We start from the raw sequence: 25,249 nt of genomic DNA on the forward strand, positions 1-25,249 counted from the left end.
ACTTACCACATACATATGGGCAGTTCCGCCAAAAGGTCCACCAGGCCAAAAATCATAAAAAGTCAATAAAAACCGATTTCCATATAATTTTTTCCGGATATTTTTTTCTAAATTTATTGAAAGGTAACTTATTTACTTAATTAACATATAATTTCATTAACTTTCATCCTAAAACCTATGAAAATAAGCAAAAGTTCACGTTTTTGGTATTTTCTGGTATTTTTATAGACATGTTTTCTTTTACTATTATCTCCTAGGAAGAAGATGATTCTTAATAAAAGTTTCTCCTTAAATTCTTTCTAACATAGTAAACAACCTAAAACAATTATCAGAACTTTTGTCCAACCTCGGCTAACAGTATATTTTTAGGCTTTTATAATCGCGGAATTTGGTAACGTAACGCCAGTAACGTTCGCCAGATGCCTCCGCGGATTTTTAACAAAAAAACAGGAAAAGTTTTTACATTTAATAAGTTTGAAAATTAACTCTCAGTACTTCATTTATTACCACAAAAAATGTTATACAAATAGCCCTATCAAAAACCACTTCTGTTTTATGTAACGCACTTTTAGGTCATACTTTGGCTTATATCTTTAAAACCGTACGCTCGATTATATTCACTTTTCTGGTGAATATAGGTCTAACCAAATTATATTCAACGAGGATAACCTTTTTTCCAAATTTCAGCTTTTTGACTATTTTTTTCAACATTTTGTCGTACGAATGTAACGTAACGCCAGATAGGAACTGCCCATATGTAGTAAAATGAGTCTGCTTGGAAAGCACATGAAAATGATCGGCCAGAGGTATCCATGACAATTGATTTTAATTAATTGTAAGATGTTTTGGTAAAAACACGATCGTATTCTGAGGGAAGTCAGAACTACACTAAGGCACAGACACTATAGGCACAGAGTTATATATCCATGACTATGATTAGGTAGACGCGACGAGATGCAATTTGTGTGGACCTTTACTTGTGAGAATATAAAGGAAACATTTGACCTGATCCTACCTCAGATAACGAAAAAAGTAACTGTCATCAACATTTCATACCAAAGGAACGCGATCAGGTACCAAATGTACAACCCTTTTTCGTTTGCTTTGTTCCCAATTGGCAGTTGGGCCCGCAACCTTCCAAAAGGTATTTCTTGTTAAATTTTTTCATTTTTTAGGTTTGGTTAACGAATTTTAGCTTCAAAGTCTCTCCATAGATTTTAATGAGCGATACCTTAAACAACGCCAAATTAATGCACCTATACACAAAAAAATAGAGGACACAGGATTTTTTTCGACTTTTCCTGAGTTTTTAAAGTCAAAATTTCGTAAAAAATACCTCACAAAAATCATCATTTTTGCATTTCAATGCTTTATATTTCCCAGACGGTAAGCTGAAATAACAAAGTGTTTGGGCTTAAAGTTTTAAAATTATAAAATTAAAATTTTGGGATTTTTTCCTAAAGGATCCAAACCGACTTTTTCTGATGTAGATATGGGGCTTTAAATTTGTTTAAAGAATTATGGTTTTTTTTTATGGCAGAACTTTTTTTTGACAAATTTTTGAAGTCTGGAATTTTTTTTAAGCTTTTTTCAGAGGTAGCGCTTGTTTTTTTTCACATAACTCTAGTATCTTACGTCTGGTTGTGAAGAACTTTGCTATTTTGAAAGAATAATTAAAACAGCTAGAAGTTAAGCCCAAACACTTTGTGATTTCAGCTTACCGTCTGGGAAATATAAAGCATTGAAATGCAAAAATGATGATTTTTGTGCAGTATTTTTTACGAAATTTTGACTTTAAAAACTCAGGCAAAGTCGAACAAAAAATCCTGTGTCCTCTATTTTTTTGTGTATACAATTTTTTGTATAACATTTTTTTGTGTAAAAAGTTCTGCTATAGAAAAAAAAATATCATCAAACCATTTCTAAGCCCCCAACTAAAAAGTTGTACCTTGAGTAAAAATCATGTCGGGTAGTGTAATTTTTGTAGAATGTCAGTGCTGAACGGTCTTTTACCTATGTATGACTATCCATTTTTACTTATTTGGGTTTAATCCTAGCCCATTGATTTTTGTCCACTGACTAATAGCTTTTAATTCACTACAAACATGAACACAGTCAAAAAATGTACTAATAGGACGATTAACAAACATTTGAACGACATCAGCATACATACATATGTACTTCACAATTTGACAATACACTCGGAAGATAATTAACATACACAGAGAATAGTAATGGCCCGAGGTCAGATCCTTGAGAAACGCTACGCTTGATACATAGGAAAGAGGAGTACACATTATTAATGGACACAGTCTGCCTCCGATTACTCAAATAACAGAAAATCAGTTTTGTTGCTGCACGTCAAAAATTACAAAGATGACTTAACTTAAAACAAACAATTTCGTGGTTAACCGTGTCAAAAGCTTTACTATAATCTACAATAGTCAAGATCGTTATATTGTCATTGTCCACTTTTTATCTGATATCTTCCACTATGTTTATTATTGCGGTTGTACAGCTTCTGCCCACACTAAAGCCTGACTGTTTGTCAGTCAAGAGTTTATTAGCTTTCAAGTAATTTGTCGTCTGACCAGTCATTAGTCGTTATAGCACTTTTGATAAAAAAAGGGTAAAATAGAAATTGGCCTGTATTGGTTGGCTGATTTTGGAATTGGTAGTATTTTGGCTATTTTTCAAGAATCAGGAAATATTGATTGAGTCAGTGCTGTGTTGTATAAGTGGGTTATGTATTGCAGTATTTTTGGCAATAACTATGTTATAAATTTTGGATTTATATCATCAATACCAGTATCATCAATAATATGCCTGGTCGATTAGGCGACGATGTGTCAAGTGCGAGTGCTACGTCAAGACTCCCCTAAGGGCAGGCGGACCGAATTGCCCGTGCCCTAATGCAAGCGAGAGAAAGATAGATGAAGAGAGCGAAAGCGTAGACGAAAGAAAGACGAAAGCTAAATGCATATATAAACCGCGATTCGTGGAATTGCCCGTGCCATACGCGATGCTAACGAAATAGAGAGCGAGAGAGTGTTCGAAAGAACGAGAGAGCTAAAATGATCGATAGAACGAAAGAGCGACAGAGCGAGAATGATAGAAAGGAGAAAGGCGCTAGACGAAGAGACGAAAGAACGGTTGAAACGGCTATTACAGTGAGGGGGCGGGTGTAGATACATGTCGATTAAAATTAGGTACAGTGGGCAGTGCAAATAACGAACAAATAACAGGAATTACTTTAAAGCTGCACCACTGACTAAACATACTAAATAATGCTCGGCTGGGAGACCGAACAATATTATTACAGCTGACTGAACGTAGAAACATTATGTCTACGGTTTTCAAGTTTCAAGTTAAGTTTCACAGTAATTAGAAAGATGGATAGGTTCAGATGTGTTTACTAACTTTAATCCCAAAATTCTCATTTTTCGGGTATTTAGTCATTTTTCCAAAGTATTAAAATTGTTTTTTATACCCGTACTCAAAAAAGAGTTAAGGGGTATATTAGATTTGTGGTAAAAGTGGATGTGTGTAACGCAGAGAAATAAAATTTTCCGACCCCATAAAGTATATATATTCTTGATCAGCATCAATAGCCGAGTCGATATAGCCATGTCTGTCTGTCCGTCCGTCCGTCCGTCTTGTTGAGCGCCTGGATCTCAGAGACTATAAGAGTTAGGGTAACCAAATTTGGTTTCCAGACTCATGTGATATCACACTGCTACAAGTGTATTTCAAAATTTCGCCCCGCCTCCTTCCGCCCCCACAAAGGACGAAAATCTGTGGCAGGCACAATTTTAAAGATACGATAAAACGCAACTAAAAACTATCGTAGAGAACTACCAGATTGCCAAATCTGAATCAGATCGGATCATAATTATAGCCAGAATGAAGAAATTAATTTTCAGTCGCTTCCCCTGCCCCTTCCTGCCCACGACAACACAACTCATTTTCCATCTCGCTCGCACACTCTGCCGCGTTCAGTGCGCGAGCAACCCCTAGCGGAGGAGATGTAGAATATAATTGGAACATGTACAATCTACATGTTAGATGTAGAATATACATTGTATATGTAGATGTAGATAGCATATGTAGCAAAAAAATTTAAAATGTAAAATTTTTTTATTTCTAAAATCTTAAAAATCATAAGCTCAAAAATGTATATACTGACTGAGTACGGGTATAAGTAGAGTCGCGTCCCCAGAAGCGACTCACACGTTCCTTCTCGTTTTTGGTAACATTTTAAGAAAACTTCGAACTGTAAAGTCCAATACCAAAAATGTTATAAAACAGAACAATGTTAAGTCTAGCAGTTGTTAAAGGCAGATGTTGGTGTAGTAAAGCACTTGCTTCAAGATTGCAATATTTTTGCAGCCTATTTTCAAATTGCCAATATTCAAACGCGAAACATTCTTTCTGTAACATTTAAAATGGATAGCAATTGTACTAATACTTTGTAGTTGTGCCTGTTCTATTAATATTTTGTAAAAGTAATAAACGTTCTCAAATCCCCTTTTTTTGGAAATATATTTCAAGTTCGTGGAGTCATATAAAACGACCATAAGGGTCCATAAGTGTACGTCCAATTGAATGTCGTAGAGCTATTAATTTTGAGTCAAGGGCAGTTTGTCTGAATGTGCACTTTTCCGCACTATCTAAGCAAAATACTTTTTTGCAAGCGACTTCGAGTTTTCAAACGCGGAGCTGTTTGATGTATGGCGCAAGATTAAATAAACATGTTTTATACTTAAAGAGCAAAACTCAAATTTGTTGCCAAAATTTTTATGCAAAATGGAAAAAATGCATGCGGAACATGCGAAAAATATTTTGAAAAAAGCATTAAAGCATTGGTTAATGAGCACAACAAAATTATACAAAAGCGAATCAAATGGGATCAAATCCAAAGTTGGCTTACTTGTTAAAGGGAGAAGGAGCTAAAAATAAACAAGCAGCAGCTCTATCAAAAACTCAAGAGTGCAAAGTCTTTTTGTTGATTTAAGCAGCAAGCATAAAGGCCTCCTCTTATAATGTGAAATTTAAGGCCCAGATCAAACTCTTGAGGATTTCGAAGATGAATATGACGTTTATTTTTTATGTGACGAAGAAATTAAAAATTAAGAAAATTTCTATTAATATTAGCTATTGTTTCTTTAGCTCCTGAGTTTCATCAAAATGAAGTTTTTCGAATAGTAAAACTTTATATTTATGTATAAAGGAGTATTATAGTCAATAATTATTAATATAGATATCCAGTTTTTGAATATAATTTATTTATTTTTTATTTGTGGGCGGTAACACGCCCACTTTTCCAAAAATGTTTTTAGGGGTGAACATAACGTTAATAAAAAAAACCGCATCGAAAAATCTAGCTTAGTTTAAAAGTTATTAATTAATACCCGAAAAATTGGAATTTTCCCCATAGTGCTATGCCATCCGATAAGTGATTTTCCCTCAGTATATTACTGTTGAAGTCCCTAGCTTGTATTACATCTGTATAAGTAAGTGTCAATGTCAATAATAAATATGAAATTGTTATATGCGATATATCGTTGAGATCTATACATACAGCCAATTAAAATATTTAAAGAGTGTATTGCACTTGCACATCACTAACATGAGACTAAAACCACGTTTCAGACACACATATGACATCAATATTGGACTGGAAAAATATATACCCCAATTCGTCAATTTTCGTTAGTCAGGCTTTGGCCATTAATGTGGCACCTTCCTTGATTCACAAGTACTCTCAGCACTGTATAGCTGCTCGAACCGGATGTCCATGCACTGTCATCCATTGTCAGCGAAACCGACATCTGTTAGAGGAAACAATTCTTGCACCACTGAGTTAAAAGTAAGGGGAGATGATGTGGAGAAAGTGAGATTCCTAACAAAGTTTAATAATAATAAGACAAAGTGGTTGTCTGTCGTCGATGTTCTCCAGCTCGTTTCAGCAACATGATTTTGTCACGACTGCTTTCAAATTTAACTATGATCACAGGATCGACAACAGACTCATGTGCATGTGCATGCGAAAAATCTCCATAATTTTTGGTGGTTGGGACGAGGCTTAACGAGAGCCTTTAGATTCTCGTTGTCCATTATACGCACTCTATGTACCCGCACATCATTTGTAACACTACCCGACACGATTTTTCCTCAAGGAACAAAACCAACTATTTCTTAAAGATTTGGGGCTTAGAAATGGTTTGATGATATTTTTTTTTTTCTATGGCAGAACTTTTTTTGAAGAATTTTTGAAATCTGGTGTTTTTTTTTAAGCTTTTTTCAGAGGTAGCGCTTTTTTTCATATAACTGTAGTATCTTACGTCTTGTTGTAAAGAACTTTGCTATTTTGAAAAGATAATTAAAACAGCTAGAAGTTAAGCCCAAACACTTTGTGATTACAGCTTACCGTCTGGGAAATATAAAGCATTGAAATGCAAAAATGATGATTTTTGTGCGATATTTTTTACGAAATTTTGACTTTAAAAACTCAGGAAAAGTCGAAAAAAAATCCTGTCTCCTCTATTTTTTGTGTATAGGTGCATTAATTTGGCGTTGTTTAAGGTATCGCTCATTAAAATCTACGGAGAGACTTTGGAGCTAAAATTCGTTAACCAAACCTAAACGAGAAGGAACGTGTGAGTCGCTTCTGGGGACGCGACTCTACTTATACCCGTACTCAGTCAGTATATACATTTTTGAGCTTATGATTATATAGAATTTTAGAATTAAAAAAAAAAAATTTTACATTTTAAATTTTTTTGCTACATCTGTTATCTACAGCTACATCTACAATGTATATTTTACATCTAACATGTAGATTATACAATGTACATGTTCCATTTAGATTCTACATCTCCTCCGCTAGGGGTTGATCGCGCACTGAACGCGGCAGAGTGTGCGAGCGGAAAGGAATGAGTGGTAGGTTTCGCAGGAAGGGCGGGGAAGCAACTGAAAATTAATTTCCATTCTGGCTATAATTATGATCCGATCTGATCAGATTCGGCATTGGAGATATGGGCACCACGATACACGTTCAGTTATCGTATCAAAAATGTGCCTGCCACAGTTCGTCCTTTGTGGTGGCGTAAGGGGCGGGCGAAATTTGAAATACACTTGTAGCAGTGTGATATCACATGAGTCTGGAAACCAAATTTGGTTACCCTAACTCTTATAGTCCTGAGATCAGGCGCCAACAAGACGGACGGACGGACGGACAGAGAGACATACATGGCTCTATCGACTCGGCTAATGATGCTGATCAAGAATATATATACTTTATGGGGTCGGAAACGTTTCCTTCTCTGCGTTACACACATCCACTTTACCACAAATCTAATATACCCTTAACTCTTTTTTGAGTACGGGTATAACGAGCATGTGTCTCAGAATAGTTTGTGTATATCTTATCTTGGCAAAAAACCATTTGATGAAAGATTGTAGACGCAAAAAGCAATGTAAAATAAATAATTGCAGTTATAATCATAAAGACAAAGCTAACCGTCAAGACAATCAACCAGACAAGCCTTGATAGACGAACAAGTAGTCAATGATTTAGGACTGGATGGCCCCATTAAACCATTAAAGAAGCAATGGACAAATAGCGAAGTCTACGAACAGGAAGATTAAAAAATGGTCAGTGTACAGATCAGGGGTAAAAGTCAGAGTGCTAAAACTTTCACGATGAGAAAAATTAAAACAGTCTCTATCCTAAACTGAAAATAGACGACATGACCGATAATTTAAAATTTTTGAAAAACTTCATCCGAAAAGGCACATCCAAAAATGTTGATAGGGCAAGACAACTGGTCTTTTATAGTTACACGCAAACTACATTACGAAGCCTTTAATGGACCAGTTGCGAGCAAAACCTTGTTGGGCTGGGTTATTCATGGAGTAATAGCATCAGACAGATAGAAATTGTAGACAAATCTCTAAAGCGTGTAAAAGGCAGATTTGAATGCGGTCTGTCTAGGAAACAAGAAACGACTTCCAGAGAGTTAAAAAATGCGTATTCTAGACTAATGTCCTGTGAAAGGAAAATTGACAAAAACCCTAAGAAGAAACAATTAAATCGCATATTCAAAAGGGTATATACAAAAATTTGACTCGTCTGAACTAGATATTCGGTCACCTGTGACATATTATCTTCCCCATTTTGGCGTAAAATATATAAATAATCCAGATAATTGAGAATTGTGTTCGACGCTGCTTAGGAGTCATGTATTGCCTTAATGATTTTTTACCATCAGGATCTGACCTTTACAATCCACTGTCATCTGTTGTTTGTCGGTGACATAAAAGCATATGATTTTTTAGAATTTTAGAATTAAAAAAAAAAATTTTACATTTCACATTTTTTTGCTACATCTGTTATCTACACATACAATGTATATTCTACATCTTACATGTTGATTGGACATGTACCATTTATATTCTACATCTTCTCCGCTAGGTGTTGCTCGCGCACTGAACGCGGCAGAGTGTGCGAGCGAGAAAGAGAATGAGTGGTAGGTTTCTTTCAGGAAGGGGCGGGGGAAGCAACTGAAAATTAATTTCTTCATTCTGGCTGTTCGGCTAAGCGCCGGCCCATGGCAGCACAAAGAGTAGTTGATCATCTCTTAATCTAATGTCTCTCTTTATAACCGTTTGTTTGCATGCACTTATGCTCTTGCTGGTGCGTTGCTCTTTCTCGGCGTTAGTCAGCCGCTGTGGGGGAGGCTCATCAGGAAAAGCAGAACACACTTCAAATTCGATCATCACCGTAGTAAAACGTTTGGCTGTCTGGCACAGTGACCTGCCTGCCACAGAGTTCTAAACTAACCCTAACATAAACATATCAACTTCAACAGTCTTGAACCGGCCCCCGCGTCTTCAATCGACCCATCATTAACTCTCGTCATTAAATTCGCACACCTTTCGCTAGTTTCGGATAATACATATACATTAACTTAAGTAAAATAAATTGTGAATATATTAACTGAACAATCATCGTCTCTTAAATAATCTTGCAAAACAACGCTACTGAAGAAGCTCAGTAGCTCAACATTTGGTGACCCCGACGTGATATAAACATAAACTCTTTAAATTGTATCACAAAAAACATTTTCGTTGGATAAATTTGCTTTGAACCACGGTGTTTCGGTTCATCGTTTGTGCACAAGCAACAGAAACGGTTCTCGCGTCATCTGCTTTGCGGTCTGCTTGCTTGCTGTTGTTTCGTTTCGGTTTCGTGCTCTCAGTGTGCATGCCTTTGTTGTTGTCGGATGCACAAGTGCAGTGCGTTTCAAACTGTTAGCTCTCGCTGCTGCTCTGTAAAACTGCAAGACTGTGTGTTTTTTAAACGCTGCGATCGATTGTACAGTTCGTGTAAAACTGTTCGAGGTTATTCACCGGCTGTTAACCTCTACACTCTCTCAGTAACTCTAAGCCCATCTTTCTATTGAACATACACGATGGCTTCTAATAGCACCCCTTCGATCTTCCCCCCTCACCATTGTTCGTTGATTCGGAAGCTGCATTCTACAAGCGCAAGGTGCAATCCATGCTAGGGGCGCCACGGAGAATCGAAACGGCCGTCGGCAAGGAGAGGATTGGCGAGCTCAGTGAGGAGGAGCTGAACGTGAGGCTGAAGCTGCTAGCGGATCTTGTAGCTTCATTCAACGAGCACCATAATGCCCTGGAGAAGATTGATCTCGATGAGATCGGTAGTCCCTTGAGGGATGAGTTTGACGAGTGCGTGGTCATGCTGGAGATTCGCATGAAGCGAGAGTTAAACAAGCGGCAGCCCACAATGCTACCATGTTCAACAATGCGGGCGGACCATGTAGGAGAGGCCCCAACTACGGTCGTCGTGCAAAGTCGGCCACGCCTGCCGGAGTTGAAGCTACCTGAGTTCGGTGGGGGCTACGCTCAGTATTCCTCGTTTGGGGCATGTTCTCCTCCATTATAGATAAGGACCCTGACCTTAGAATGTCGAGAAGCTGCAGCATTTACGATCATGCCTAAAGGGACCAGCGCTGGACACGATCTCGTCGCTGGAATTTAGCCACGCCAGCTATCCTATTGCTCTAGATTTACTCAGCAAACGATTTAATAACAAGCGTCTCATCTTTCAGGCACATGTCACAGACATTCTGAGCTTGCAGCGTGTCGAGGCCTCATCTGTTCCCAACTACGGTCCCTTTCGGATACAGTTAATGCCAATCTGCGAGCGTTACAAAGTATGGGGACAAAGGAGCAGATTGCTGACTGCATCCTAATACACAGCCTACTACAGAAGGTGGACAGCGCCACACAAACCAAGTGGGAGGAATGCTCGTCGTTGGATAGCATACCCTCCAGCCAGCAATTCGCCACGTTTCTGGAGCAGAGATGCCAGAGGTTGGAAACCCAAGAGCACGCAAATGATATGTACACCCAGAGCAGTCGGAAACACTGTCTAATCGCAACCAGCTCCAAGGTCTGTACATTCTGCGGTGATCCAGAACACTCCATTTATGCGTGTTCACAATTTGGGAATCTTTCCGCTCAACTTCGGCTTCAGGAAACTAAGAAGCTGTCACTGTGCACCAACTGTCTCCGAGCAGGCCACACGCAGGGTGCATGTCATTCTCGATCCTGCCGATATGTGGTGCCAGACATCACACTCTACTTCACTTCGAGTCCCCGTCTTCGGTTCTCAATCCATTCTGCCATCACTGTCACATTCTACATCAGCTCCGCAATTGCCCGCGGGACCCTCTGGCGTTGTACATCTCAACAGCGCCAGCCACATCGCTTTGGCCCAGAGTCACAGGCAGGACATTCTTCTTGCCACTGCCATAATCAGCGTAAGGAATCGCTCTGGTACACTCATTCCATGCCGTGCCTTGCTTGATTCTGGATCGCAGGTGCATCTCATTACTTCTCGCCTGGCTCAGCAGTTGCAGCTTCAAAGGAAAGTGTCGGATGTTTTGGTGTCTGGTCTCGGCGAGTCGCGTGCCGGCTAAGCGCCGGCCCATGGCAGCACAAAGAGTAGTTGATCATCTCTTAATCTAATGTCTCTCTTTATAACCGTTTGTTTGCTTGCACTTATGCTCTTGCTGGTGCGTTGCTCTTTCTCGGCGTTAGTCAGCCGCTGTGGGGGAGGCTCATCAGGAAAAGCAGAACACACTTCAAATTCGATCATCACCGTCACTGTCTGGCACAGTGACCTGCCTGCCACAGAGTTCTAAACTAACCCTAACATAAACATATCAACTTCAACAGTCTTGAACCGGCCCCCGCGTCTTCAATCGACCCATCATTAACTCTCGTCATTAAATTCGCACACCTTTCGCTAGTTTCGGATAATACATATACATTAACTTAAGTAAAATAAATTGTGAATATATTAACTGAACAATCATCGTCTCTTAAATAATCTTGCAAAACAACGCTACTGAAGAAGCTCAGTAGCTCAACACTGGCTATAATTATGATCCGATCTGATTCAGATTCGGCTATCTGGAAGATATGGGCATTCTCTACGATACTACGTTTTCAGTTTTATCGTATCTTTAAAAATGTGCCTGCCACAGATTTTCGTCCTTTGTGGTGGCGTAAGGGGGCGGGCGAAATTTTGAAATACACTTGTAGCAGTGTGATATCACATGAGTCTGGAAACCAAATTTGGTTACCCTAACTCTTATAGTCTCTGAGTAGGCGCTCAACAAGACGGACGGACGGACGGACAGAGAGACATGGCTATATCGACTCGGCTAATGATGCTGATCAAGAATATATATACTTTATGGGGTCGGAAACGTTTCCTTCTCTGCGTTACACACATCCACTTACCACAAATCTAATATACCCTTAACTCTTTTTTGAGTACGGGTATAACGAGCATGTGTCTCAGAATAGTTTGTGTATATCTTATCTTGGCAAAAACCATTTGATGAAAGATTGTAGACGCAAAAAGCAATGTAAAATAAATAATTGCAGTTATAATCATAACAATATGTTACACAAAGACAAAGCTAACCGTCAAGACAATCAACCAGACAAGCCTTGATAGACGAACAAGTAGTCAATGATTTTGGACTGGATGGCCCCATAAACCATTAAAGAAGCAATGGACAAATAGCGAAGTCTACGAACAGGAAGATTAAAAAATGGTCAGTGTACAGATCAGGGGTAAAAGTCAGAGTGCTAAAACTTTCACGATGAGAAAAATTAAAACAGTCTCTATCCCAAACTGAAAATAGACGACATGACCGATAATTTAAAATTTTTGAAAAACTTCATCCGAAAAGGCACATCCAAAAATGTTGATAGGCAAGACAACTGGTCTTTTATAGTTACACGCAAACTACATTACGAAGCCTTTAATGGACCAGTTGCGAGCAAAACCTTGTTGGGCTGGGTTATTCATGGAGTAATAGCATCAGACAGATAGAAATTGTAGACAAATCTCTAAAGCGTGTAAAAGGCAGATTTGAATGCGGTCTGTCAGGAAACAAGAAACGACTTCCAGAGAGTTAAAAAAATGCGTATTCTAGACTAATGTCCTGTGAAAGGAAAATTGACAAAAACCCTAAGAAGAAACAATTAAATCGCATATTCAAAAGGGTATATACAAAAATTTGACTCGTCTGAACTAGATATTCGGTCACCTGTGACATATTATCTTCCCCATTTTGGCGTAAAATATATAAATAATCCAGATAATTGAGAATCGCTGCTTCTAGGAGTCATGTATTGCCTTAATGTTTTTTACCATCAGGATCTGACCTACAATCCACTGTTATCTGTTGTTTGTCGGTGACATAAAATAAATTTCTACAAATAAAAGTTCAACAGACAGATCACCACCCAGAAAATTTGTGCCGTGAAAATAGACGGCAAGGTATACCAGACGTTTATGAAATACAAGTTATATTTTTTAGAGCTAAATTCAGTCCTTGTACAGAAAGTTAGGAATAGTAATGCAAGTGACTTTAAGAAATAATACCCTAATGCCTGTCACGACATAATAGGAATACATTACATGGACACTACTTTTTCAATGGGTCACGATATCGATCCAATGACAGTAGTTAATGTCACTTCGCTACTGATCGCGGTTCTAAGAACCTCAGCTTGGATACTATATGTAGACCATTTAAAGCTCAAGAGACAAAATTCAAATTGTAAGGAACTGACAGCTAAGGAAAACCATGTATCCCATGGTTCGTCACAGCAGTTGGGGCACCTGCTACTCCAAGGGAATATATCAACACCATCAAATTCGAAGACGCAGCACAGGTCGAAAGACAGAAAGACGTCGAACGAAGAAAGGAAGAAAAAAAAACTCAGCACACGAGCGGCCAATCGATGGAAAGGCGCTGGCAAAGATTAAACCAACTCCCACCACTGTAAAACTAAGTAACCAAAGCTCTCATATGACGAGGTCAACACCCAACAAAATGAAAACTCGGCACCGCGCCACCAAAATCCACGAAAATGGGAACAGCAAGAGACAAAATAAAGAAAAACGAGAAGGAACGTGTGAGTCGCTTCTGGGTACGCGACTCTACTTATACCCATACTCAGTCAGTATATACATTTTTGAGCATATGATTTTTTAGAATTTTAGAATTAAAAAAAAAAATTTTACATTTCAAATTTTTTTGCTACATCTGTTATCTACACATACAATGTATATTCTACATCTTACATGTTGATTGGACATGTACCATTTATATTCTACATCTCCTCCGCTAGGGGTTGCTCGCGCACTGAACGCGGCAGAGTGTGCGAGCGAGAAACAGAATCAGTAGCGTCAGCAGCGCTGGAGAAGGAGAGGTAACCAACAGAAAATTAATTTCTTCATTCTGGCTATAATTATGATCCGATCTAGTTCAGATTCGACAGTCTGGTAGATATGGTCATTCTCTACGATACTGCGTTTTTAGTTTTATCGTATCTTTAAAAATGTGCCTGCCACAGATTTTCGTCCTTTGTGTGGGCGGAAGGGGGCGGGGCGAAATTTTGAAATACACTTGTAGCAGTGTGATATCACATGAGTGTGGAAACCAAATTTGGTTACCCTAACTCTTATAGTCTCTGAGATCTAGGCGCTCAACAAGACGGACAGACAGACAGACAGACAGACAGACAGACAGACGGACAGACGGACAGACAGACATGGCTATATCGACTCGCCTATTGATGCTGATCAAGAATATATATACTTTATGGGGTCGGAAACGTTTCCTTCTCTGCGTTACACACATCCACTTTTACCACAAATCTAATATACCCCTTAACTCTTTTTTGAGTACGGGTATAAAAATTAAAAAATTTAACAAGAAATACCTTTTGGAAGGTTGCGGGCCCAACTGCCAATTGGGAACAAAGCAAACGAAAAAGTGTTGTACATTTGGTACCTGTTCGCGTTCCTTTGGTATGTAATGCTGTTGACAGTTACTTTTTTCGTTATACCCAATCTGAGGTAGGATACCTGTTCAGGTCAAATGTTTCCTTAATATTCTCACAAGTGCAGGTCCACACAAATTAGATCTCGTTGCGTCTACCTAATCATATTTCAATATAACCAAAGTAGAAATACCTGAGATATGGGATTTCATTCCTTAACCCATACAACAATCAGTAATTTTTAGTCTTTTCAGTCAATTCTAAGGATATACAAACTTTTTTATTTGGTGTTATGTTGCTACAAGTTTTTAAATATAAGTGATACATTTGGTTTGCTAATGCTTATTAACATTTTTTAAAATAATTTAAGTTTTCTGGCTGTCTTCCTTTTGTATTCGAACCAGATTCTCTTATGAGATTCCACACATAGTCGCCCATCATGTTCTCATTCCAAACACCTTGATAACGTTGTTCCATAGATTTAAATTGTTGATTAAATCTCTCTTCGTGTTCATCACTAACGTCGCCTAGGTTTGTCGGAAAAAAGTCCAAGTGGGGGAGTGCAGGAAATGGAAAAGTCCATATTTGACATATGGTTTTTTTATAATTCTTAATTAGCTCATGGACGATATTAACCTAATCATCAGACTTGCTGTTTCCAAGAAAGTTTGTTACTACCATTCGGAATGAGTTCCAAGCTGCTTTTTCATTCTTAGATAAAATATTTTGAAATCCATCATTTTTTAGTAGTTTTCTTATTTGGGGAATATCAAATACTCCTTATTTCACTCTTGCCAGCGATAGACGTGGAAAAACAGCTTTTAGGTAACGCCTTCCTTATCCAGTGCTTTAACAAAATTTTTCATTAGTCCCAGCTTAATGTGTAATGGTGGTAAAATAACGTCTTTAAACTTCACGAGAGCTGCATTCTGTATGTTGTAATTTGGCCAGAGTTTTCTCGAGTAATGCTGTTCTCTAGCTCTACTATCCCATAGACACAGGAAGCAGCAGTGTTTTGTGTAACTGTAGTGTGTACATATCCAATACCCACTGTACCAAGTGTACTTAAGGGGAACACACTGTAACACTTTGTTGCAGTGTTTATGTAATTAAAAGTCCCAGGCATAACTTTAGCTATCGTTTTACGATCGCCCAAGAATGCCTTGAGCGACATAAATGCAGCGTCAACATATTCCCATCACTTGACGGCATATGCATACTAGGCTGGGCCAAAATTTGAGGAACATTTTTTTTCTGTTTTTTCAAGTGGACACCCCCCAATTCTGTTCTTTGTTATTCAATAAAATTATACAATTTTTTCAAATTTTTAGTTTAATGTTTGGGGGTTGCTACCACGAAAAGAAAATAAAAATTTTTGGGTAAATATACATTAAAAAAAAAAATGTAATTCTTCGGTTTTTTTCAAATAATATTGAAACTTTGAAACTGGTTCATATTGATAATAAGGTATTTTTATACCCGTACTCAAAAAAGAGTTAAGGGGTATATTAGATTTGTGGTAAAAGTGGATGTGTGTAACGCAGAGAAGGAAACGTTTCCGACCCCATAAAGTATATATATTCTTGTTCAGCATCAATAGCCGAGTCGATAGAGCCATGTCTGTCTGTCCGTCTGTCCGTCTGTCTGTCTGTCTGTCTGTCTGTCCGTCTTGTTGAGCGCCTAGATCTCAAAGACTATAGCAGCTAGGGCAACCAAATTTGGTTTCCACACTCATGTGATATCACACTGCTACAAGTGTATTTCAAAATTTCGCACCGCCCCCTTCCGCACCCACAAAGGACGAAAATCTGTGGCAGGCACATTTTTAAAGATACGATAAAACTAAAAACGCAGTATCGTAGAGAATGACCATATCTACCAGATTGCCGAATCTGAATCAGATCGGATCATAATTATAGCCAGAATGAAGAAATTAATTTTCAGTTGCTTCCCCTGTCCGCCCTCCGGCAAACGACAACGCAACTCATTTTCCTTCTCGCTCGCACACTCTGCCGCGTTCAGTGCGCGATCAACCCCTAGCGGAGGAGATGTAGAATCTAAATGGAACATGTACATTGTATAATCTACATGTTAGATGTAGAATATACATTGTTGATGTAGATGTAGATATCAGATGTAGCAAAAATATGTAAAATGTAAAATTTTTTTTTTTTCTAAAATTCTAAAAAATAAGATCAAAATAAGATCAAAAATGTATATACTGACTGAGTACGGGTATAAGTAGAGTCGCGTCCCCAGAAGCGACTCGCACGTTCCTTCTCGTTTTTTTTTAGTTACTGTTAAAAAATTAACGATTGGTGAAAATCAAGAAGTTCAGCTGAGGTTGATATATTTGGTTAACTAGTTCGCAAAAACTTGTACAGGTTTTTTACTGCCAATAACTGATTAATGACGATATGAATGGTATCAATATATATGCAATAGATTTTACTAATAATCCAAACTCATTCGTAAAAAAATTTTTTTTTTATTTTTCTTGATTACATTTTTTTGTAAAATTCGGTAGCAACCTCTAAAAAATAAAAAAAAAATAACATAAAAACATTTTAATTACTATTAAATCCAAGGAAACAAAACTAGGGTAACGTTACCTTTTGAATTTCGAAAAAAAAGTTTTTTGGCCCAGCCTAGTGTATACACATACACATATACATATTCCCTCGCGCCCTCGCTGTCAGCAGCGCTGGGCATATACACATATATACAATAACATACATTGCGGCCGCTCCGCTGCCGATGTCTGGCAGCGCAGCTGCGCGGCTGTAGGCTAAAGAGACAACAGATATTGTCAAAAAGAACGGATGTTCTTTTTCAATGAAAAATTATGAAATAAAACTGATCATTACATAACCACCTTGCAATCCCGTTAAAATGGCTACGACTTTTAAGACACACGGTACCTTCCACTGGTGCTCTTTATATTTTATATATTCAAACAATTTAGCCATTTAAAACTAATTCAAAACTGTTCGTGAACCAAATGACGCGTCCAGAAATGAGTTATTTTGACATCTTCGTTCCATAAAAGGGCATCCTTTAAAAAAGATCCTCCTCAAATCGTTCAATTTTTCCTGTGAAAGAGGCTTGCAATATCTATATTGTCCTGCTTGGTCATTACTTGAATACGTTGTTCCATGCGACGAGGAAGATACCCCTCCGTTTTTGCGGCGATATTTCCTCTGAAGTACGAGCAGGAAGGGTAAAATATTTTAATGTGTTTCCCAATTCCAGTTATTTTTTACTGAACAAAAGAAACATTCTGGGTCGTGAATATCTGTTTTTTCCACAGCACCAGGCTGTCAATTAAAAATTTTTCATAAAAAAAATTTTAAGAAAAAAAATAATGTTTAGTATTTTTGGTAAAGTTAATAGTTTGTGGATTAGATTTACTTACTTTTCGTCGTAATCATATGTTAAATGTTAAATTCAATCTACACATTTGGCATACAGCTTGGTGCCCACTCTTCAACAAAATTTTCGGGTTTGATTTTAAAGTTTTCTTCATACCGTTTTTTTGAGAGTTTCGGTAAAAGCGAGTTTTATTTCGTCATGTACCTACCACATATGTATCAAAATGAGTCTGCTTGAAAAGCACATCAAATGTTCAGCCAGAGGTATCCATGACAATTGATTTAAATTAATTGTAAGATGTTTTGGTAAACACACGATCGTATTCTGAGGGAAAACAGAACTACACTAAGGCACAGAGTTATATATAGTTTGTGTGGACCTGCACTTGTGAGAATATAAAGGAAACATTTGACCTGAACAGGTATCCTATCTCAGATTGGGAAAACGAAAAAAGTAGCTGTCAACAAAATATGTGGTGGACCTGCACTTGTGAGAATATAAAGGAAACAGTTGACATGAACAGGTTCCTACCCAAGATAACGAAAAGGGTAACTGTCAACAACATTTTAAACCAAAGGAACGCGATCGGGTACCAAATGTACAATCCTTTTTGTTTGCTTTGTTCCCAATTGGCAGTTGTACCCGCAACCTTCCAAAAAGTATTTTTTGTTAATTTGTAGACTTGGCTAACGAATTTAAGCTCTAAAGTTTCTCCATAGATTTAAATGAGCAATTCCTTAAACGACACCTAATTAATGCACCTAAACACATAAACATACAGAAAAATCGGTCATTATTTCGATTACAATCTAATGGAATAGTGTTTAGGAGAAACCTGAAGAGACACTCAATGGAGTGGAGTGTCGATTTCCTCAAAGCCTCCAAACTGCTTTCACCGTTATTACAATTTTAGTGAAGATTGATAAGATTAAGTGCAGGTCTCTCCTGCTGTGGAGAGGGTTAAGACAGACCTTTGGGTCACATCTTTTTCCTGTTTGGGATTGCTCTCTTTTGGCGTGTGCCAGACTTTTTTGTTTTAAGTTTGTGTATCTCTCCCGCAGAGACAACTAAGTGGACTACCTAAGGGTTGTCTGTTCCAAAACCTGCAACCCATTCGGTGTTCTCTGAACTATCCCAGCAACACGTTGGACGAGACTAATTTTAATGTTATCAATTGAACTTTTCTAGATAGCTCAGCCGAATAGGAATAATTTCATTTTATTTTACCTCTTTCATAGCAGTATTCAAAATAAATTTAAAATTTTTTAGATGTTGGAAAAATTACGTCCTCTCAAAATCACTTTGGAAATACTATACAGAGTCAGTTTACCACCAAAAACAACACTAGGGTAATTGCCCAAAAAGGAGGGCTTGCCATTTTACCCTGTGTCGTCAAAATTAACTCTCCAGCAACGGTAAGTCATGCTTTTGTTTCTTAAAATAAACATAATTTATCATCTCTATACAGTACATACACAAAAATCATTGTGTGAAGTCCTGCAATAACTCGCGAACGGCTTGACCGATTTGGATATACATATGTATAAATGAGCATAAATTGTTTAATTCAAATACATTTTTTTTTGTATTTCAATGAGCGCCCCCTTCCGCCCTCAAAAAGGACGACGCAGCATCGTAGAACTGCATTCGTTCGTTCTTTTTCGTAGTGACCAGACGTTTTTTTTTTTGCGCTCCGCTGTTACGTCGCCCCCACCCAAACGCCCGCGGACAATGTCCCACTAAACACAAAAGCACAATCCACCACGAGCTGCAACTCGTAAATTCCAAGGAAAACATACTCGGACTCAACATCCGGCTAAGAGCTGACCCGGCGGTTTCGCAATACATAAAGTAATACATTATGTACAATAGATGCTAAGCTTCGAGTAGGAACAAGTTTAATAAAATATTCATTCTGATATTCGATACCAAACAAGGCAGTTGACTTTTTATTATTCGACCAACAAAGTCTACCAAGAGACTCCGATCAATTTATTGAACAACATCACCAAACAAAACCTCTACCAGGAGACTGAGACCAGGAGGGACTGGTAATTCGGCTGCATGCCTAATAATTGTGTAAAAACACAACTTATTTAATTAATTTTGTGCGTCGGCTAGTCGTGTGTTTGTAAGTTCTCTGGATACGACCATAGCGTTGCTAACCCCAGCCCTTCCGCTCACTTTACCTGAAGACTCCTGACTATCTGAACGTGTCCGCTGCTTTCATGAAGCCCTGTTTACGAAGCTTAATAACCTCATTAGGGATTTTGATTGGTCCGCTCTGTACTTGTACACTGACGTTATGAAAGGCACAAACATTTTTTAAAAGGTACATGACACACTTTTTTAATCTTGTGACCCACTTTCTTGTCCGGTTAGATCTGGGAAGCCTTCTTGGTTTACCAAAGACTTATCCAGTCTAATAATCTTGAAATCAAGACTTTATAAAAAATTTCGAGAAGTTGGTTCTCCCTCTTCTCTTTCTTGCTATGTAAAAGCTCGGTCAAATTTCTCCGTTCTTAACGCTCAATGCTATAAAAACTACCTATCTCGATGCAGGATACGATTTTTACAGGACCCTAAACAGTTTTACAGCTTCGTAAATAGTAAGCGTAGAACGTACGCACATCGCTATCATTTCCCAATATTTCAGCAAAGGGAATTGCCGGTTCCATACAACGTATTCTCATGAAAGCTACTCTGGTCAGCCGTATCCATACAGTTCACCATTGTCGAACGGCATTTTCAGTTAAGCCGATGTTTTCACCAGGTCCTGACGGAGTACCCGGCTGTGTACTCAGGTACTGTGCCGACGCTCTGCTTAAACTATTCACCCTATCCATTAATTTTTTAGCTTCCCCCCAATCTGGAAAGAATATTTTATTATTCCGCTCCATAAGAAAGATAGCAAGCCTGATGCAAATGACACTACTCGGCTAAATGGAACTTTTTGACCCGCTGTGGCCCAAAACTACTTTATCTGATAGATTTCGGGATATAACATTTTTAAACAATTATGGTTTATTTTTTTAATAGTTTTGGAAATTTTGTAGGAAAAGTCGGACATTCTTGGTTTTAGATAGACGCATTAATCAATCGTTTGTAAGAATCGATGGATAAACGGCCAAGTTGACAAAATACCGGCCGATCTTGGCCCTTTTATGCAGCTGGCTATCGCACCTGAGACCCGGAAATAATTGCTTATTGCTAACTTACGATTATTGGGTGACAATAATTGTGGGGCGTGGTAAGTGGGTCGAAGCTTGGTGCTTCGTTGACAATTGCTTAGTGGGTCAGTTTTTTTTGATGAGAGTGTTTATCTGAGGTTAAGCTTCGTTGACAATTGCTTAGTGGGTCAGTGTTTTTTGATGAGAGTGTTTATCTGAGGTTGCATCGCAGTAGGTGCGGGCTGCAGTTGGGAATTTGGTTTTTGCTACCTTCGCATCTCGGAAGGTGATATCTGAATTTGCGTCGAGCGATTGCGAAATATCGCAAAGTGCGGGGTGACCGATAATTTTGTGTGTGTTGAGAGGTTATGAGAATTGGGTTTTTGTTACCTCCGCATTGCGGATTTTGGATCGAGGATTGCGAAATATCGCAAAGTACGGTGTAAATTCTTAGTCTTAGTTTATTTTATTTGTTTTGAAGATGTTTTGGTGGGGGTACTGTGGGCCAGGGTTTGACTCCGTTTGTCAGTTTGATTCTTGTTCTGAATGGTGTAGGTGTGCTGAAACTTCGCCGTTTGTGACGAGCCATGGTTAGAACGATGGTTCGTTACACACCCCCCTATCTTCCGGGTGGGTGATGGAGAGATTAGTGGCGTCGGCGGAGTTGCTTGGCGGGTGATGAGGTTCGCCTTTTTCTGGGTTCTCCTGTCCTTGTGCTTGTGCCGAGTCTTTGGATTCGTCGGTGTTAATCTAGTCACTTTAGCGTGGCGTCGGTAACGTTATATTTTCTACTGCTGCTGTGATCGTGATCTTTCTGCTGTTCTGGGTGCTTTGTAGTTGGTCTCTGCTTGGTGGGTCGATTATCCCATATGACGATGGTTTTCTCGGTGGTTACTTTGGTCGTTCTTTGTCCAGGCATTCTTGGGTTTGTCGAGTGTGCTGGACGGTTCGATCCTCCTTTGGTAGTCGCTTATGTGGGCGACGATCGGTGTGGCGTCGGCCGTGGGTACGACAGGGTGGCCGTCGGTGTATCGTGGGGTTATCGTCCTGGTTTCCGTGACCGCGTTGAGGGGCTCTGTGGATACTAGTTCGATTTTTGGCCCCGACCAGCGTGGGGTTAGCGTGGCTGTTTCCCGTGTTGCTGGGCGGTGAGATTGTGGCTGCCGTTGTCCTGGTTCGATGCTGGTGGTCGGCTTTGAGGGTGTTCGTGTGTTCAATTCTTCCGTTGCGGATTCTGTGCGTGCTTGCTCTGTTGCTTGTCTTGGACCTGAGCTTCCTGTATCGAGCGCTGGGTTCAAGTGTGTTTGTCTCGTGTGTAAGATCCTCGTGGTTTGTTTGGGATGCGTGTTCCCTGTTGTTGGCCTATTGCGCGGTTGGTCCGTAGTGACCGTGGGACTCGTGGTTTTCGATTGCTTGATTGCTGTTTGCTGGTTTTGTCCTTGGATTCGTGTTCTCCGTAGTGTGCCTTTGCTTCGTATTCGTTACGATTGGTTTGGGTGTCAAGTGCTGCGTTGCGTTATTGGGTGACGTGTTCGTTGTGGTAGGTCGTGGACGTGGGTTCGTTGCGATTTGTTGGGGTTTTTGGTATCGGGGTTCGGCGTCTTGTACGTGGATAGTAGTAAGCACGGGTTCAGTGGGCATGGGGCGACGGTTTCGTAGCTGTAGCAGCGTGGTGGCGCATTGGACCGTCGTTTCGGTGGCACCTAGGAAGTCCATGCCGACAATAACTTGTCCCAACATGTTTGGCAGGACCAGGAGCGGGATTTGAACCTCTCGTTGATCCAGCTTGATGTGTGCCAGTAGGACTTGTGAGATCTCTCTGACCGAGCCATCGGCCAGGCGTATGCGGACGCATGCATCTTGCAGGTTGGTGTTGTTGTCTAGTTGTCGGGCGAGGTTTGCGCTGATGAAGCTTCTGGATGCCCTGGTGTCGATTGTGGCTTCCGTTGCGTGTCCTCCTATGGTCACCATCGCCACTATCCGGCCGTTGCTCACGTGTAGAGAGTTATTTAGTCGCGGGTTGGAGGAGGCGTCGTTTCCGGCTGATCCCGTGTCAGTTGGGGACGCATGTCGTTTCCCGACGTGTTATGGCGGCAGCAATTTACGGTCCGTGTGCCGCGTTTGCCACATTCCCAGCAGAATAGGATCGAGGGATTATTGCAGTCGTATGCCGCATGCCCGGCTTCACCACACCGGCGACAGGCTGTGCGTGGGTTGGCGATGGGGGTCGTGATCATGCGAGGTGCTACATCGGGATTCGTCGTTTTGGATGATGAGCTGGCGGTCTCCCTGGTGTGTCTGTCGATTCCCAATGGGGACTCAGAAATGGCGTCTGGTGCGAGTCGCAATTCCTCTGCTCTGAAGCCGGCCTTGCGTATCTCGGGATGGTCCGCTCTTGGATGCTCTCGAACTATGTGACCAACATTGTGAGGTGTGCTAAGATTTGATATGCTGGCAGGGCGTTATCGTAGATCCTGTTCAGTTCTTTGGCTGCGTCGTACCTGGCGTGGTGCATGAGTAGACGTCTCTCGATGAGGTAATCTTTGAACAATTCCCCTACCGCTAGCTTGCGGGGCCGGATTCGGTCTTTCAATTGTTCAAAATACCGTGGCGGCAAGAAGAACGTAAAGAATTCTTGACGGAAAGCGACTGGCCCGATCGGTGAGAAGCTCTGTCATGGCCCGAGGTAGCTGATTTGTGTCCACCCAATATGAGAGCGCACGTTCTTCGAGTAGTTTTGGATTTGGATTTGAAAGCTTAATATTTACCAGACGGTAACCTAAAACCACAAAGTGCTGGGGCATATTTTTTGTAACTGCATCAATTAGCTTTTCAAAATAACAAAGTTCTTTGCAACCATAAGTATGATACTTGACTGATGTGAAAAAAGCTCTACATCTAAAGAAAGCTTAAAAATACGAGTTTTCAACGATTTGTCAATAAAGGGTTCTTCCATAGAAAAATAATACCATAATTCTTTAAAAAAATTAAAGCTCCCAATCTATCAGAAGAAGTCAGTTTTGTTCCTTGAAGTTTGGTTTAAAAAATATCCTTAAATCAAGAAGTGTTCACTTTTAAACATCTACGAAAAAAAATCATTGTAATCTTTTGGTTAGGAAAAAATTGTTTTCTGTTATTACGTTTAAAACGCGATCTGATGGAAAAAATGGAGATCATATTTGAAATCAGCGACCTCAAATTAGTAAAAAACTTCAATCAGTTTTCAATTAACACACAAGAAGTCCATTTTTTTCCCCTTGTGTAATTAATACACCTATCAAAAGAGACCAAAATTATAATAATACGTCAAATAGTAAACTTTTTATTTATCTTGAAATAAAACTTCTTCAGTATATACCTAAGAATAGAGTAAAATGTTATAAAAATAAATAAATTGCCAACTAAAAGTAATCTTCTTTTCTTGCAGTTGTTAATTTTTTAAATGAGATATATTACAGTCTGGTATTTTTTTTAAAGCTTTTTTCAGAAGTAGCGCTTCTTTTATTCACATAACTCTATTATCTTCGTCTGATTGTAAAGAACTTTGCTATTTTAAAAAGATAATTGTGCGGTATTTTTTGAGAAAATTTTGACTTTAAAAACTAAGGAAAAGTCGAAAAAAAAACTATATTCTGTGTTCTCTACTTTTTAATGTATAGGTGCATAGATGAATAGGTTTAGGGGCCAGTCTTGGCCCTGGGGATCAAAATGGACGTAGCTCGCTGAACTTTTACTAGGTGTTTTGGTGATCATCCTTTTTGATAAGACCAGCAACAACAATGTAACGTCATAGAGATATATTCGCTAGATATATTCATTGAATTGTGTTTGCACGACGCTGATTAACTTGAACATACAAATTACCTACGACGTACAGTCGTAATAATAAGGCCCGTATCCGGTGGTGGTATGCCATAGACGAGAAATAGAAATAGTTAGCTTATTTCAAGCTGGGATATGCAACAGCGTGTCTAGTGTTCCTCGGCAAGATGGAACGATTTTGATTTTGATTATTTAATTCTTTTTATTTGCGTTACTTGTTTGTTTAGAATTAAGAACCTGCTGGTGTTGCTACTTGAGTTTTGGGCTGATAGACTGCCAAGAGTAGTCTCTTGTGTTCGGTACTGCCTGCTTCTTCAGTCGAGCTTTGGCTTTTTAAGCAGCTGGCGATCGCATCTGAGACCATGACTTTCGACAGTGTGTCTTTGACCCGGAAATAATTAATTATTGCTATCTTATGATTATTCGCTAACAATAATTGTGCTGTAGGGTAAGTAGGTCGAAGCTTAGTGCTTCGTTGACAA

At 39.2% G+C, this 25,249-nt stretch overlaps 1 protein-coding gene across 1 annotated transcript in view; it reads left to right on the plus strand.

Moving 5' to 3' along the window:
* The window catches only part of LOC111078287 (lachesin), a 67,090-nt gene that overhangs the window by 6,187 nt on the left and 35,654 nt on the right, over positions 1 to 25,249 (plus strand). Inside the window, exon 2 of the mRNA XM_041595706.1 lies at positions 19,045 to 19,190. Within this exon, the coding sequence (XP_041451640.1) occupies positions 19,045 to 19,190 (146 nt within the window). The remainder of the gene's footprint in view (positions 1 to 19,044; positions 19,191 to 25,249) is intronic.

This window comes from Drosophila obscura, unplaced genomic scaffold, assembly GCF_018151105.1.
Source record: "Drosophila obscura isolate BZ-5 IFL unplaced genomic scaffold, ASM1815110v1 contig_137, whole genome shotgun sequence".
Lineage (NCBI taxonomy): Eukaryota > Metazoa > Arthropoda > Insecta > Diptera > Drosophilidae > Drosophila > Drosophila obscura.